The sequence below is a fragment of the Psammomys obesus genome, unplaced genomic scaffold (assembly GCF_907164565.1).
Source record: "Psammomys obesus unplaced genomic scaffold, mPsaObe1.curated_primary_1811, whole genome shotgun sequence".
Classification (NCBI taxonomy): domain Eukaryota; kingdom Metazoa; phylum Chordata; class Mammalia; order Rodentia; family Muridae; genus Psammomys; species Psammomys obesus.
Genome location: NW_026592510.1, coordinates 8162558 through 8174104, shown reverse-complemented (window position 1 = coordinate 8174104; position 11547 = coordinate 8162558). Strand labels below are relative to the sequence as shown.

The following is an 11547-nucleotide window of genomic DNA, read 5'->3' as shown; positions in this document are numbered from 1 at the left end:
GTGTGTGTGTGTGTGTGTGTGTGTGTGTGTGTGTGTGTGTGTGTGTGTAGGCAGGGAGCGCACTGAAAAGATTTTTTGGTTGTGATATATGTAGATTCTCATTACTGGCCAACATTAACATTGATTGATACAGTTTTGCATTCAGTTTTGATCATTAGGAATAATAGCACTAAATCGTAATTAACCAAAAATGTTAGCCACCTAAAAAGAATGTAGATGTTAGACTGTTTCAGTTATAAAACTTAAAACAAAATCTTCTGTTTTAATTATGACTTTAAATTTTTTGTGATTTGGAACCTCTGACATTTTGGGTTTTTGTTTTCATGGGAGAACTTGCCTTTAACTCTGTGTATCTGAGAGCCAAGCACCAAATAAGGGTCATCCTTATCCTCCAGAGCTCTAATAGTATTAGAGATACTATTCAGGCTAGCAAATATTAAGCCTCTTTGCTTTGCTTCACCTATTTCTTCCCATGTGACGTAGGGTTTTTATTGCTGTGATAAAACACTGTGACCAAAAACAAACAGAGAGGAAAGGGTTGTTTCAGCTTTCTACTCTCAGGTCACACTCCATCACCATGGGAAGTCAGGGCAGTACCTAGGAGGCAGGAGCTGAAACAGAGGCCAAGGAGGAGAACGCCTTACATGCCTTGCTCAGTCTGCTTGCTCTCTCTCTCATTAGTTTATCTATTTTACATCCCAGTCAGAACTTCCCCTCCCTTCTCTCCTTCCAGTCCCTCCTCCTCCCCTCCCCTTCTCATCTCCTAGACTCCCCTTTTCTCAGAGAAGGGGAGGCCTCCCATGGATATCAACCCACCTTGGCATGTCAGGTAGGACTGGGCGCATCTTCTTCCATTGAGGCCAGACAAGGCCGTCCAATTAGGGGAAAGGGATCCAAAGGTGGCAGGCAACAGAGTCAGACAGCCCCTGCTCCTGCTGTTAGAGGTTGCACATGGGGACCAAGCTGTATATCTGTAACATATGTATATGGTGGTCTAGGTCAATCCTATGAGTTCTCTGGTTGGTGCTTCAGTCTCTGGGCCCAGGTTTGTTGATTTTTGTATGTTTTCTTGTGGTGGTGTTGACCTCTCTGGCCCTTTCTACCCTAACCCTGCTTTCATATAGCAACTAAGATTACCTGCCTTGGTGTAGTACTGCCTTCAGTGAGCCTTCCCATATCAATCGCTAAATAAGAAAATGTGCTGTAGACTCCCTACAGCCAGTCTTATGGAAGCGTTTTTTCAGCTGTCAGTTGTCTTCCCAGATGACTCAAGCTTCTGTCAAGTTCACATAAAACTAGCCAGGATACCATGTAAACCAAGGTAGTGACTTTTTTTTTAAAGATTTATTTATTTATTTTATGCATATGAGTGTGCTATCTGCATTTACACCTGCATACCAGAAGAGAGCATCAGCTCAAATTATAGATGGTTGTGAGCCACCATGTGGTTGCTGGGAATTGAACTCAAGACCTTTAGAAGAACAGACAGTGCTCTTAACCATGGAACCATCTCCCCAGCCCCAAGGTAATGGCCTCTTATGCCCAGATATTCTCCTTGCTTTTGTGCTTCCTGACAGACTCTGGTACTTCCCTTGATGTGACAAACTGTAAAAGTAAAATTCTGTGTTATAGAGCAATTTTCTTATGACCTGTTGACCTCACCATACCTCAGTGACAGCAACAGTAGGTTCATGCGTTCTTTTAGCTCACTGAATATATTTAAGCCTGATGAATTAATGTTTTTTATTGGCTACACAGAGAAACTCTGTTTCAAAAAATCCAAAATAAATCAAGAATTTTGTACTTGGACTTGCTCAGTGATATGTTTTTTTTTCTTTCTTTTTTGTTTTGTTTTTTTTTATTGTTTATTATTATTAGTTACATTTTACTAACTCTGTATCCCAGCTGTATTCTGCTCCCTTATTCCCTCCCAATCCCACCCTCCCTCCCTCAGCTTCTCCCTGCCCCTTCCCAAGTCCACGGATTGGGGAGGACCTCCTCCCCTTTCGTCTGGCCCTGTTTTATCAGGTATCTTAAGGGGAACAGGGACTATCTCTGACAGAACTCAATGGCAGGCTCTTTGACCTCCCCACCCCCCAAGGGAGGAGCAGTCCTGCTAGGCCACAAAGGAGGACTTTGCAGCGATATGCTTTTGATATATCCTTTATTTTCCTGTGATTGTGTATTACTTTTCTGTTTCTTCATATGGGTTTTAAATTTTAGTGAATATTGTATTGTGGTAGCTCTGAAAAAACAAATTCTCTTAGCTTTTAGAGATTGGGTTTTGTTTCTTCTTTGCTAAAGCATCTTGTTATGACAACTGTTTTCCACCTGTGGGTCTGGGGATTGAACAACACACAGGGGTCACCGGAGAACATCGGAAAACACCAACATTTACATTACAATTCATAATATCGGCAAAATTACATTTATGAAATAATTTTATGGTTAGGGGTCACCACAACATGAAGTGTATTAAAAGGTCATAGTACTAAGAAAGTTGAGAAACCATGTCATATGAAGTATTTATGTGAAGTATTTTTGTCTTGTGTCTGCAGTCACTGTAGTCTGTCTTCTCTTGGCAGCCAGTTACTTAAGGTTTTTGTTTTTGTTTGTTTTTGGTTTTTTTGGTGTGTTTTGTTTGTTTGTTTGTGTTGTGTTGTTTTTCTGAGACAGGTTTTTCTGTGTATCCTTGGCTGTCCTAGACTCGCTTTGTAGACCAGGCTGGCCTCAAACTCACAGAGATCCGCTTGTCTCTGCCTGCCTGAGTGCTGAGATTACAGGTGTGCGCCACTGTGCCCTGCAGTTGCCTAAGGCTTCTTTAAGTCTTAAAATGAGGTACACTAGGGGATAGGTTCCATCTCCAAAAATCCCCTCTTGGCCCAGACACCACTTCAGCACCTGGGAATGCCCCCTCCTTCTTTTTGATAATCAGAAACAACAGTCAACACCCACAGTCAAGCAGTGGGGAACGAATATTGCTACTGTTACTCCAGCCAGACACATGTGACAGACTTGGCTAAAGATAAATAGCTAAAATTAATAAAACTGACCAATTCCACCAGGCTTTTTCCTGTGTGTTGTAAGTGTTCCACTTAAATTGAGTTTGACATCATTTTAGCTCAACCTTGTCAAGTTCAGTTGTTTTGATAGGTGAATGGATTTTTAGAATTTCCTGTGCAATCTTCCATGATATTACCCCCTAGTCTTAAGTTTTGATATATTTATTACTAATCATAGTTGAAATTTATGAGCACAATGAGAAAGCTCCAAAAGTACAATGTTCTCTAGAGCATGTGTAAGGTAGATTATGTGTATTTGTGGCAAAGTGGTGGAGTCAGTTTTATAAACACATGGGAAACGTTTTCCTGATAGTCATTTCATGGAAATTTTACTCAGTGTTTAGTTGGATTTCGTCTGTTTTTCCTTCTTGCCTTTTTTGAATAACCAGTAGACTTATTTTGATATAAAAATTAAAATTCCTATGTTCTGTGGCAGTTGTGGTTCATTGTAGAAGTCAGAACGTAGCTGCTCAGTTTCGTTCTGGAATGAGGGCAGCCCAAGCTGCAGTCTCTTAAGATGCTGCTGGCTCTGGCCACCATTGGCTGTGAGGTTTGTAGTAATGTGCATGCACACCTCACGTGTGTAACGAAAAGAAATAGATTGTTGGGAAATTACATACGTTAATTTGAAATAAAGTAAAAATCAACTTTTTTTCACCTTAGTTTATTTCTGGGCCTTAAAATTTTCTCAACTTGTAGGTTGGATTAAAGAAGTATAACACTGAATTAAAGTGAATAACATTGTTGAAAACATTGATCTTTTAAACAAAAATTTGTAAGCAGATAAGCAAAGGTCACAGACATCCTAAGATATGTTAATATTTTATATAAGGGAAACTAATAAATGAGGTCACATTTAAGTGTTAGTATTATTTAATTTATTACAAGTTTTGTAGATGTAAGAGAAATCAAGATATATTCATTCTCTTGTTCAACATTTATGGACTCCACATCTCTTCCCAGCAGTATATAATCAATGAAGATAAAACATGTGAAGAAATTACCTTGAACCATAGTTGGGGGTTCATTGTTGGGGGTCAGTTAATAAAATAGCTAGAGGCTTGTAACTGGGCAAAGAGAGGAGGTGGGGCTTAGGTTCCAGAGCTTGGAGTCAGACAGACCAGAAGGCCAGGAGAAGCCAGAGAGAAGGAAGTCACAATAGGGTGGTATGTACCCTAAGTACGAGGCTGGACTGGTGGAACAGAAGCAGCCCATGCAGGAACTATTAAGGCAAGTAACTTGGGTTGTGTAGCTGGGAAATAGCAAAATAGCTTAGAGGGTTGATACTGGCCCAGTTACTGTGCTTTAAAGCTTTTAATAAATCCAAAAGACTTTAAATTAGGTAGAGTAACGTTTACACAAAAAAGACTATTGTATGTGAGAATGTCTAGAGGCAACCAGATCTTGGGGGTTAGTAATTAGCATTAGAATACATAGCACCAGACCAATCCCTGTGTGATGGAGTTGTGCATGTACAGAGCATGTATAGAGGTCAGAGGACAACTCAGGAGTCTGTTTTCTCCTGGCACCATAATGGTCCTAGCGATTAAATTTAGGTTGGGTTGTTAGATTTGGCGGCAAGTACCTTTTACCACTAAATCATCTTGCTTAGGAGTCATTCCTTCACTGAGGCAGGGTCTCCAAACTTCCTGTGTAGACTAGGTTGGTCTCAGACACACAGAGATCTCCTGATTTTACCATTGTTGGGATTAAAGCTGTGTGTCTCCATGTCTAGTTAGGAAAAATAATTTTTGATGACTATTGTTTATATTAAAAGATAATCATCACCTTTATTTCAGCATGCTTGTTTTTTTTTGTTTATTTTTTTTTACCACTTTTCGTTTATGTATGTTCTTGTCTGTATGTACAATAGGTGTATTATTATATTGGGAGAACAGTTTAATTTGAGGTGATTTATATGTTTTTTTCTAAACAAGTATAATAAAGAGTATGAAAATAAAAATAGAATCTATAGATCAGTGTGAAGAGTTTAGATCTTGCAGTTTGCTATTTCATTGTTCTTTGAAGAGAAATTAATGAATGGTTATATGTATCTGTATATTATAGGAAGGAATTAAGATTATTACCTGAAAAGATTGGGAGTCATGGAGAGAAAGGTCATTATAATAGTTCATAGTAGCAGATTTGGTTAAAGGAACATGATTTATTACTAAGACTTTAAAAGTTTATCAAATGTCAGTAGTAGATGAGATGTCATTGAGATTTAAAAGTATATCATGTTTGGTATACACAGAAGTCTGAAATATTTATTTAAAAGGACTGATAGCAAATATCAAATAGCAAATTAAGATGTTATTCATATATTTACTTCTGTATTAGATAAAATGCTAGTACAAAGTGATGCTTTATTCTCATTCACGTTATAGTCTTGTATATGCTTTTTATACTTTGCTGTGTATGCTATTAACATTTGATTGTGTGAAATGGTGACCTTTTTGACCTTTGAGTGACTGATCTTCCAGACAGCACTTATGTCAATGTTACTTTCTTAAACTGACTATTCTTTGTTGCATGTTTAGCCCTTATGCGGTGACAGTAAAAGTTTACAGTAGCCATCATTCTATATGAGGTAGGATGTGTTTGTGACTTTTGCTGTGGTTTGATTTGAAGCCATTAGCCTTTTGTTTTTCTATTGAAGAATGTAAAATTGCCATGAAGAATTTAAAAAATAATCTTACCTGAACGGTCTTTACTTTTTTCTTTACCATCCTAGTAAGTTAAACTGTAGTTTTGGACACTGTATTACAGAAGGGTAAGCTTATAGTTCAAAGCAAAGCAACTCTGGCTGCACTGGGAAATCTGTTTCCTCTCATTCCTTGAGCTGAAAAACAGGAAGCTTGTGCTGGGAAGAAATAGGAAACCCTAGATGATTTCTTTGGTTTTGATTGTTTCGACTTTGGATTCATATTCACTTGCCTGAGAGATGAAAGAAATTCAGTGTTAGGTTAAAACATTTGGGGGAAAACTGCCACTTTACTCCATTGTTTGGTTTTACATTGAAAATATCTTCTAGGAGCAGTAATATTTAGCATTTAATATAATTATGTAAATGTGAAGTGGTTGTTGGAGCTCTGTAAGTCACAGATGTATACCATGGTCATATATATAACAGTGTTTTTGTGTTTGTATTTTGTTGTTGTTGAGTTAGTTTTGTTTTTCAGATAGAATCTCTTACGGTAACCCTGGATAGCCAGAGACCTGCTTCAGTCACACAAAACTGGAATACTTTTTTTAGTATAATTTTTGTTTTTATAATATTTAGTTATTTTAGAAATTTAGATGTTTAGATTTAAACTTCAGATGCTCATATCTTGGAAATTAGAGATTGACTTTAGTTAACTGATATTTAGATTTTGAAATTTCAAGATTTGCTCTTATTCTTTTTCCTAGTGTCTCACAGTATATTTTATAGTAAGATTTTTTTTAGCTACATAAATTATTCTGTTTTGAAGTAAATGATAAAGTTTTAGAGGGTACAATCAAGCATTTTTCACTTTTTACTATTTGGTAGTATTGCGTTGCAAACTTAGAGTAATTATTTGCCACACTTTTGTAGAGTTCAAAGAGTGCTGTGTATTTTCCACAGCACTCATCTGTTCAGTTTTACAGTTGTTTTAGAATGTTTATGTCCATAGTATTCTACAAACTATTGATTTCATTACATAGTTTATAAAACACTTTTAAAATTTGTTGAACACTTTTTTAAATGAGTTGTATTAAAAGTCATTTACATGTAGAAAGACTATAATTTTTCAGGAGAGGGTTAAACAAGATTTCTTTTTCTAGTCCTGTAAAATTACAACTTAGGATGACAGTTACAACTTTCTAATTCATGGTTAATTAAATTTCTCTTTCAGACAGCAAATGGTTACATCTTGTTTTTTCATATTGCATCTTCAAGAGGAGACAAATACCTTTATGAACCAGTGTATCCCAAGTAAGTTTATCGGCTTTCATTCTTTTAATACATGTTTGCACACTTAAAAAAAATGTACTCTGGGGTTATTTAAAGTCATTAAGATTCTAAATTGCCAAGCATTTCTAAAATGGTGCTTTAGAAATGACCAATCTTGAACTGTCATTTTTTTCAATGTAAAAGAAAAAGTAATTAACTATATGACGGAATACTGAGTATTGTGTTACATTTCTAGGCATTCAGGGTTACTACTAATATACTGCATGTCAGATATTCTCTGGTCTTTATTAAAATGGAGAACTGAGAGAAAATGTGAAGAGGCAGACTCTTAGTCAATTACCAGCTCCTTTGCCTGTGTTTTTATATATGCATAGGAAAAAAACGCAAAGACAGTTGTTACCTCCAAGTTAAACTTCGGGAGAGCATCGACTTTCGTGTAAATTGTCACTATGTTTTGCACATTTCCTCCACAGCGCACCTCACTTTTAAATAAAACAACACATATTTTTAAAATATGACATCTTTTCTTCTGGGGGCAAACTGCTTATATGTCAGAAGTTTTCTTGCTGTTACATGAGAAATTGTTACCAATATGATTAAGAGGAAACTGCTGAGAATATTCAAAAAGCCTTAAATATGTATATATAATTACTTATATATAATAATATATTAATAAAGTATGTTGGTATATAATATATAAAACAATATGTTAAAAATACATAACCTAAAATTTAGATATGTAATATCTATATTTAGAGATGTGGTATGTAATATCATAAATATATGTGTCTTTGATATATTTTTAAAATATATGTATTAAATATATCTTTAAATATATGATAAAAAGATATTACTGAAGAAGAATAAGCCCAGTTATGCAAAGAAAACCAATAGTATAAAGTAAAATATGCCTGACACTGTAGTACTATAAGGATTGTCTCAAATCTAGTTATGCTGAGCTGTTTATAATTGTTTATATCAGACAAGTGCCACAGCACACCAGTTGTATAAGCAGCATAATGTTGTCCTGATTTCACATTTAGTTTGTACATTATCCCAAACCTATAGATTTCTTTTAGGTGACCAGATATTACATTTTTAGGCCAGAAAGATGGCTCGGTGAAGACCCAAGGTCGGTCTCCAGAACACACATAAAAGTGCCAAGCATGGTGGCATGTGCTTGTTACCCAGGACTGGGGAGGTGGAAACAGGCAGAGCTTGCTGGAGCCTGCCTGCTAGCCAGCTTAGACTATTTGCATCCTCTGACCTACACACACTTTGACACATAGAAGAGGTGATATTTTGGGCCCTTTTCTATAAAGCAGTTTCCGCCTAGCTTATTGCTCAGTTAACATCACTGAATTTTTCAAAGTTTACACTATAAGTAAAATAATATAATCTTTATTCATGAGCTAAGAACTGGAAGAGGTCAACCTGGAGTTAATGTATCGACTAGGGCTGTTAGGCTTGGAGTCAAAGGTATGGCTGCTGCTGCTCAGCTGATGTTGCTGGCTCTCTTAATTGAACCAAAGATTTGGTGTTTTGTTTTGCTTTGAAAAAAAAATTAAAATAATTTATTTAATTTTTATTTTATGTGCATTAGTGTGAAGGTGTCAGATCCCTTGGAATTTGTGTTACAGACAGTTGTGAGCTGCCATGTGGGTGCTGGGAATTGAACCTGGGTCCTTTGGAAGAGCAGACAGTGCTCTTAACCACTGAGCCATCTCTCCAGCCCTGTGTTGAAATTTTTTAAATAATCAGCTTTTAATATGTTGTTTAGATGATTAGTTACTACCCCAGTTTCTGGTTTGTTTGATTTTTTTTTTTTTTTTTTGAGAGAGGGAGGAAAAATATATATATATATATATATATATATATATATATATATATATATATAGCCAATTAGTTAAGTTTTCAGTTGAAAAAAGACTACTATGTTAGTTAGGGTTCTGCTGCTGTGATAAAATACCATAACCAAGCCAAGTGCAGTGGCACACAGGTACACGCCTGTAATGCCAGCACTCAGGAGGCAGAGGCAGATGGATCACTGTCTACAAAGAGAGTCCAGGATAGAAAGGGTTTATTTCTGTTTACATGTCCTAAAGTCTATTATGAAGAGAATTCAGGGCAGGAATGGATCAGAGGCCCTAGAAGAATGCTGCTTACTGGCTTGCTCCTTATGGCTTGTTCAACCTGTTTTCTTACACCATCTAAGACAACCTACCTATTGTGCACCCCAACAATAGACCATACCCTCCCACATCAATGATCAGCCATGAAAATGCCTGACAGGCTGGCCTGCTGGCCAGTCTGGTAGGACCAGTTTCTCAGCAGAGGTTCCCTCTTCCCAAAAGAATCTAACATATCAACTTGACGTAAAACTAGCCAGCACAACACTTCATCATTTTATGAAAATTGCTATTTTCATATAAGTAAAATTTACATGATAACATTAAAGTCTATGTAAAAATGATAAAACAACCATCATGGACAACCAGGATGTCTGCTGCTACATAGAGTCCCCTAGACATGACAGGGCAAATGCACCATGCACTGTCAACAACATAGTTGCCAGAACAAGACTGGCATAAGGACATGTTGACAATAGCAGTTGACACAGTAGATGGGGGAAATTCCCTAAGATTGTACCCCTATGGTCTGTGGATGCTGAGAAGGGGAGGATCAGTCTCCTCAGAAGGACAAGCTCCAACATAGGATGGCCAATGCCAGTGCTCTTCCCTGCTCACATGCACAGACAAGCTGTGGTAAATAGACATGATTGGTTGCTTATGTATACACCATGTGTGTTTATATATGTAACAATAGTAGTTAAGAAGTTGAGAATTTGATGGAGGGGGAGGAACAGAGTGAGGGAGATGCAGTTTCTTTGTAAGAGTTTCTAAAAAAATGTTTTTTTTCTTTCTTTATTTTATTTTTCTTATTACATTTTGTTAACTCTGTGTCCCAGCTGTATCCCGCTCCCTCATTCCCTCCCCAATCCCACCTTCCCTCCCTCATCTCCTCTCTGCCCCTTTCCAAGTCCACTGATAGGGGAGGACCTCCTCCCCTTTCATATGACTCTGTTTTGTCAGGTATCTTCAGGACTGGCTGCAAAGTCCTCCTCTGTGGCCTAGCAGGACTGCTCCTCCCTTGGGAGGTAGGGAGGTCAAAGAGCCTGCCATTGAGGTCCTGTTAGAAATAGTCCTTGTTCCCCTTACTATGGGAAACCAAGTGGTTACTGAGCTATCACGGGCCACATCTGAGCAGAGGTTCTAGGTTATATTCACTCATGGTCTTTGTTTGAGTGTCAGTCTCAGAAAAGACCCTGTGCCCAGATATATTTGGTCCTTGTGGAGCGCCTATCCTTTCCACATCATACTAACTCCCCTTCTTTCATATGATTCCCTGTACTCTCCCGAAGGTTTGGTTATGAGTCTTAGTATGTACTTTGAAACCCTGCTAGGTAGAGTCTTTCAGATGTCTTCTGCGGTAGACTCCTATCATATGTTCAATGCACATCCCATTTGTCTTTCTAAATGAGGATTGATCATCTTACCCCTTGTCCGCTTTCTCGATTATCTTTTTTAGGTGTGTAGATTTCATTATGTTTATCATATCTTGTAGGTCTATATAAGCGAATATATACCATGTTTGTCTTTCTCCTTCTGGGATACTTCACTCAGAATGATCTTTTCTAGATCCCACCATTTGCCTGCAAATATCATGATTTCCTCTTTTGATTGCTGAGTAGTATTCCATTGTGTAAAAATACCACAATTTCTGTATCCATTTCTCTGTTGATGGACATCTCGGTTGTTTCCAGGTTCTGGCTATTACAAATAAAGCTGCTAAAGAAGCTGAAAAGCAACCAACCAAGTAATCCAATTAAAAAATGGGGAACAGAGCTAAAGAGAGAATTCTCGATAAAGGAATATCGAATGGCAAAGAAACACTTAAAGAAATGCTCAACCTCATTAGCCATTAGGGAAATGCAAATCAAAACAACCCTGAGATTTCACCTTACACCCGTCAGAATGGCCAAGATGAAAAAACTCAAGTGACAACACATGCTGGAGAGGTTGTGGAGAAAGGGGAACCCTCCTGCATTGCTGGTGGGAATGTAAACTGGTACAACCACTCTGGAAATCTATCTGGTGTTTTCTAAGACAATTAGGAATAGTGCTTCCTCAAGACCCAGCTATACCACTGCTAGGTATATACCCAAAATTTGCTCAAGTACACAACAAGGACATTTAAAAAAATGTTTTAAAAGTAAGTTACAGAAAAAAAATACATATAATTATTTTTATATTGCCAGACTTGTATTATTGTATTATTGTAACTTGTATTATTGAACTTTATAAATTATTGGTACAAATACAGTTCTGTTGACCAAAGCCAGTCTGCTGTGTATTTGTGTACTGCAGCAGTACTTTCTAGAGTTACTTATTTCAGTTAAGTTTTCTGAAGAAACCATTTGTAAAGTAGTATCAAACGTACCATTTTTTGTCTTTTAATTATTAGGAGCTCATGTTTTTAAAACCTGAA

The 11547-nt window shown here is 37.1% G+C and overlaps 1 protein-coding gene across 4 annotated transcripts in view; it reads left to right on the top strand.

The window, feature by feature from the left end:
* The window catches only part of Ric1 (RIC1 homolog, RAB6A GEF complex partner 1), an 89358-nt gene that overhangs the window by 14136 nt on the left and 63675 nt on the right, over positions 1–11547 (top strand). For 3 of the 4 annotated variants that reach the window (XM_055614117.1, XM_055614116.1, XM_055614115.1), the window contains exon 3: positions 6941–7020. In XM_055614117.1, coding sequence (XP_055470092.1) covers positions 6941–7020 — 80 coding nt within the window. Of the gene's footprint in view, positions 1–6940; positions 7021–11547 lie in introns of those variants that run through there. The other variant, XM_055614118.1, reaches the window with a different exon arrangement.